Source organism: Chelonoidis abingdonii, chromosome 9 (genome assembly GCF_003597395.2).
Source record: "Chelonoidis abingdonii isolate Lonesome George chromosome 9, CheloAbing_2.0, whole genome shotgun sequence".
Classification (NCBI taxonomy): domain Eukaryota; kingdom Metazoa; phylum Chordata; order Testudines; family Testudinidae; genus Chelonoidis; species Chelonoidis abingdonii.
The window spans coordinates 68,044,758-68,050,757 of NC_133777.1; the positions used below are offsets into that span (position 1 = coordinate 68,044,758).

The 6,000-nt window shown below is 45.8% G+C and overlaps 1 protein-coding gene across 2 annotated transcripts in view; it reads right to left on the reverse strand.

Annotated features, from left to right (window-relative positions):
• HDGFL3 (HDGF like 3) overlaps positions 1-5,744 on the reverse strand; it is a 46,770-nt gene extending 41,026 nt beyond the window's left edge. Inside the window, exon 1 of one of the 2 annotated variants that reach the window (XM_032790639.2) lies at positions 5,077-5,738. In XM_032790639.2, coding sequence (XP_032646530.1) covers positions 5,077-5,160 — 84 coding nt within the window. In that variant the 5' untranslated portion in view covers positions 5,161-5,738. Of the gene's footprint in view, positions 1-5,076 lie in introns of both variants that reach the window. The other variant, XM_032790638.2, reaches the window with a different exon arrangement.
• Between the last annotated feature and the right edge of the window lie 256 nt (positions 5,745-6,000).

The following is a 6,000-nucleotide window of genomic DNA, read 5'->3' on the forward strand; positions in this document are numbered from 1 at the left end:
TGGGATTACTCAGTGCTTAAAGTTAAACATGTCTTACAGGGGTTGCTAGATTGGGTCACAGTTAAAAAGATAATTTTTAAATGTGTTGGGCTGGAAACTATCAGCCTACCCTTGTATCTTATGTTCAGCTGCAGAAATTATTTTAATATTACAGACAGTGGTCCCCATTACAATGCCAGAGTTTACTAACAGTTACTGGCAAGCGGTATCAGATCACACATTGATTCCCTAAAATATATAAATACCTCAGGAACCCTTTTTGTGGTAATTGCTGCCAAATGTTATCTTCTTTAAGTGTGACTCTTGTACATTTACCAGGCAGCATCACATGTGCTGTCAAACATATCTTACAAACATGACATACAAGGCACTGTCAGTATAAAGCAGCAGCAAGGAATTATAAGGGAGAAGGAGATAGATGTGGGTCTAGAAGAGAAGAAATTCAGATTTCCAAGAGACTGTAAACTTTAGATTAGTTAGTGTAACATCATAACTCTAAGGGACATATTTTTGCCTGAATGAGAAGTGAAAAGCATCTTTCTAAACCTTTCGTGTGTGGCAAATTAAAGTTCACTGCAATATCTGTTTAGATCTCTTCTGTACTGTTCCAAACCAACTTAACCATCCTTGCACAAGCTATCTGAATTTACTCAAATCTCATTCTCTTATCCCAAGCCACATTATCTTACATTTTGTTTGGTGAACTGCATAAATCACTTACCTGGGCAAACGCCTACATTATTCAGTTATTTATAAACACTTTAATCCACTTCCCCAGAAGCTTAATTCTTGCCCAAAATGGGTGACAAATTTTAGTTAGTAAGTTGTTGTTAGTTAAGTATCTAGCATTATTCAGGTCATTCAGAATTTTGTTCCTTTCTTTACATTTGCATTAACGGTCTCCTTATTTTTTAATCACCCGCACATTGTGTCATCTAATTGCTTATTATTTCTTCAGGGCCACTGATGAAATGAACACAATTATTGATTTTTTGTATTCTTCCTTTCATTTAATCTTAAGTGGCTAACCAATGGCCAATATTCACCCGTTCAACAAACTAGAATATAACATCTGGAAGGTGCAATGAATATTTTTCTATGTGTCTAGGTAATGATATGGCTCCCATCCTGGTAGTAGCTGAGCAAGTCACAAACACTAATGACTTTACTGACACAACACACTTGTTAGGTAGGCAAGTGTTGTTGTTCCTGGTTTACAGACAGTGAACTGAGGCCCAGAAAGACTGCGTAACCCAGGGTCGCACAGGTAGCCTATAGCAGAGCTGGGAACCAAACCCATATTTCCTAGTCTCACCCTAGTACCTCAACCATCCAAGCATGCTTCCTCCATGCATACTAAATACCTCTTCTGACTATGTAATCCATGTACTGTCAGTGTTGGATCAAATCTGCATAGTTCCATGGAACTTCACTTGTTTACAGCAGCAGGGGCTCTGGCCACTTAGTAGTTACCTCATGGCTTTGAAATGCACCTTTGGATACATGGAGTATCAAAAGTGCTACACGCATCTTATTACACCAAACTGCTACTCTTCCTTTTGACGCAAGATAGTACTTGATCTACTCACATAAGTCACCTTGGATACCAAACTTACAGACTTTGGCCCAATTCCTGCCATCCCTACTTGTTAGGCTACATTGGGGCCAATGGGCGTTTTGTCTTTGAGTAAAGACTGCAAGATCAAAACAGAGAGAAGTCAACGTGACTGCAGTGACATCTTTCATATTCCGAACATCCAAAAGTGCCTTACAAAGACGGGTTTTGTAAAGCGAGTCTTTCCAACAGAGCATGGAAATACCAGAATGACTGTCAATTGGAGTTTTGACTAAGGACTGCAGGATTTGGCCCTTTAAAAGTTATTATTGCGAGATGATGCTCAATATCATAAGCTAGTGAAGCTCATGAGTCATAGCCTGCCTTCCATTTTTAAGCAGCACTCCCTATTGGTTTCTCTACACATCAGCCACTTTCCACCTCTTCTCTCACTGTGCAGAATGTTGCTCTTGCCCACACAGGGCTCGATCTTCTTCCTGCTGAAGTCAACAGAATTAACGGCAGATTCATATTGGTAAGAAGTGGCTGGCTTAGTGTCAAAGCTGGCTACCCACTTCCTGTCCTGCTTTAATACTGCTCCACTTCACTAAATACAGGTAACTATTTTGCCCTCCTATAGCACTTTCCTGCCAAGGACCACAGAGTCTCAACACGCCCTCTGTGAGGGGCCATTGCAACAATAAATTATTTAAATAAAACAATAAGTAAACTCTTTGGATTACTAAACCAGTATTTTTAAAATAAAATTTGTAGCTTTTTTATATGTGAGGTTAAGGATCAAGCATACAAATGGTTTATAAATGTTATATTGCAGTATATGCACATCTGAACTTTGATCATACAAAGATCTTCAGCCTAAGCAAAACCTCTTGATAAGTGGGGTTCAGTTAATCAGGGGAGCTCACTTGCCATCTCACCTGCAAAAATCTCTACTTCTCTCCTCACCTGCATGCCACAAGTCTCCTTGGAGCACAATGAAGATTAGTGTAAACCCTGTTCCCTTGTCCTCACAAGGAAAAAAGGTGTGTTGTTAACTTGCGTTCACTAACACATAGTACCTAACACAAGGTAAAATCCTACTGAAAACAAAGCAGTCTCATAGCCTTTATCTCAACCTGCAAAACCTCATGTTAAAACTGTAGATGACTTTGTCTTCACTGGGGTCTTCACCTAACACCACAATTTAACAACAGTTCTTTTTTCCTAGTGAAGATGTATCCTGAGGAAAATACCTTTGACTAGCCTGCTGGACACACAATCAAAGATGTGCCCATCTGCGCTCAGTGTATAATAAAAAATAAATAAAAGTTTGCTGAAACAAAGAGCCTTATCCTATTTTCCATTTACTTCAATTAGTTACCATGTTAGCTAACATGAGTTAACAACACTCCCTTTTTACTCACGAGTACAAAGCCATAGGGCTAGTATTCACTGCACTCCGAGGAGAATGTTGTTGCATGCGAGTTAGGAGAAGAGTAGTGCTTTTCTTAGGAAAATCAACAGGAGTTTTGCCATTGACTTCAATGGGAGCAGGATCAAACCCAAAGCTGGAATGATCTGAGTTGTTAAAGTCGCTTGCTAATCCATTTTCAGATTAAATTAAACCATGGCTGATGTAAGAAAGAAATCGATTTACAATAGACTCTATTGTTCTACTAATGTGAATCCTCACCTCTAACACGATGTTAGCCATCACAAGCAGATATGAGAATATAAATCCTGATCAGAGACATTAATTACAAATACAATGTGAAGTTTAGACATGGATCACTTGATAATTACCTGTTCTGTCCATTCCCTCTGAAGCACCTGGCACTGGCCACTATTGGAAGACAAGATATTGGGCTAGATGGACCTCTGGTCCGACCCAGTATGGCCACTCTTATGTTCTATGTTCTTATGCCTATTCAAAAATGAATTTCAGCCTGCTCTGCCAAAGCAACTGGCGTGCGTCCTTATTTCTGTTCCCTTTAATATTAAGCATCCTCTGATTTTTCCCTTCTCTATCAAGTTTCATTTAAGCCTCTGATACTGGTTTTCCCTCCTTGTACTGTGTCTGCAGCTCAACACTCACACTCTCAGCCACACACACAATGCCCCTTGCTTCACTTTTCACCACTTACATGTACCCTTTTCTCATCGTCTTCTCAAGGGCAATGGTAAAGTCCATGGTACCTTGACCCTGCTCTCCTGTACTTTCTTGCACAACACTTTATAATGTTCAAGCTCTCGCAGATCATAAACACCAACAACTGTCTTTTACTTGTGAATGAAAACCGAATGTAGCACTGAATAGTTGTAATACCCCCCAGAGGATGGAATGGACAATGAATAAACACAGACTGGCACTGGATGATGCCTGCTAGGTAGATCACACAACAAAGTACACTGGGGTGACCGAAAAAAGGGGAAGAGACGGCTGTAAGTATGCTGTGGTATCAGATTGTCCTTGGGAATGCCCTGCTCTGTTTTGGGGCTTTACTGAATATGGACATTAAATATACAGTGGGATGATTTGGTTGGCAAATGCCCATGATGCTTTTCCAAGTCAGTTATTTCAAACCAGTTCATAATCAAAGATGGGAAAGGAATAATAATAATAAAATAAAAAAACCACAACCCCAAACCACCACAAAATAAAACCAGCCACTGTCTCACAAGCCCAGAACTTCTCCACATGATCAGCCCCCCAGTGAAACCCAATGTGCCTGCATTTGGAAGGGTACATGGAAAAAATGGAGGTGATGTAGTCCAACTCCTCCTCTCAGTTAATAACTTGCATCCCTCAGGATTGTGCCCATGTTTATCACTAATCTCTTTGTAGCAGACCATGCCTCCTCCGCCCACTGCAGCCCCAAATATGGTGTATTCTGTGCATCAGGCACCCTGCAAAGAGTTGTTGCCTAAATTCTGGGCCTTGCTCTCCTCCAATGTGTGTTTCCCATGCAGCAGACACTTCCTGAGCTGAAAGAGAGACAGATCTGGCCTTCTGATGGCTATGCCTGTTTGTCTCTTTCTCTGTGGCTTCCTATTGTGGGCAAAGGCAGCTTTTCTGCAACTGCCTGGAAATGTGCATGTAGGATGGCTGGCGGGAGCCCTCACTAGTGGGGAAGGGGGGTAGTGAGAGGGGGAGGGCGTATAATAAATAGCATCATTATCATGCAGAGCTGCCAACTCCCCATAATAATAATAATTCAGGTACAATCCCTGCACGCCCCCTCCTTCTCCCGGGAAGAGGGGGGGCACGGAGAAATCTGCACATCCAAGCAAACATGCACAATAATCCAGCGGGGAATAGACCCCTTGTCCCCCTCCAGCGCTAGGCATGGAAGGCTGGGGCTGTGTCTGCGGCTGGGCTTGCAATGGACCCAGCCGCAGCCGCCCCAGGAGAAGCAGAGGAGCAGCAGCGGGGGAATGGTCGGGCCAGGCGCTGCGCTGGGGGGGCTCCCTGCATTGCCCCCCCTCTCCAGGCCGCGGCCCCAGCCCCAGGCCGCACTCACCCTGGCCGGCCAGTGCGGGTAGCCTTTCATCTTGGCGAACACCAGATCTCCAGCCTTGTACTCGCGGGGCCTCGGACGCGCCATCGGGAGCTTCCCTCCTCCGCCGGCCCCGCGCCTCCTGCACCCAGCCGCCCCTCGCGGGCTGCGATCCGCCCAGGCGCAGGCAGCGGCAGCCGCAGCAGGGTCGGGCCCCAGGCACCAGCCTCTGTCCCCGGCAGCGGCGGCGGCAGAGGTGGGGGGCGTGTGTGTAGCGGGGGAGGGGGAGGCCTTGGACTCAGCCCCACCAGCCCCCAATTGCTGGGATCCCGCTGCCGCCGGGGCAGCGCCCGGGCCGAGGCCGGAATCCTGCTGCGGGCGGAGCGAGCCTGGCCGAACGGCAGCCCCTGGGCGAGCCCGCTACACGGCCCGCGCCCCGCGCTCCATCCCCGGCGCCGCAGCCTCGGCAGCAGCAGAAATATGGAGCCTTCTCCTCCAAATTATTCCTCGGGCAGCGACCGAAAACAACAGGATCTTCGTGTGTTTTTTTCTCTCCCTGTTATTTTCTAGGTGCACGGATCCGTTTCTAGGAAAAACAGCAGAGCTCAGAGCGGCTCCCTCTGCTCGCTGCTTGCCTCCCCGGCTGAAGCCCGGGGCGCTCTCTTTATGCACCGTTTCCAGGGGGGGCTGAGGAAAAAGGGAAAAGCCGGATCTATATGGATCCTGCCAGATTCTTGCAGCCAACCTTCCCCAATACAAAACACGTCCAACCCTTTCCTACTGCACTAAAATAATCTGGACAGCCCTCCCCTCCCCCCGTGTGCCGTCGTGCCACAAAGACCTGGATCTAGGAAATGGAGCCTGTTGGTGGTTGGGCTTGAACCCCCAAATTCCACCTCCCGAGTATAGAACACATGCAACCACTCCTACTGCACCAAAGTGTCAAGA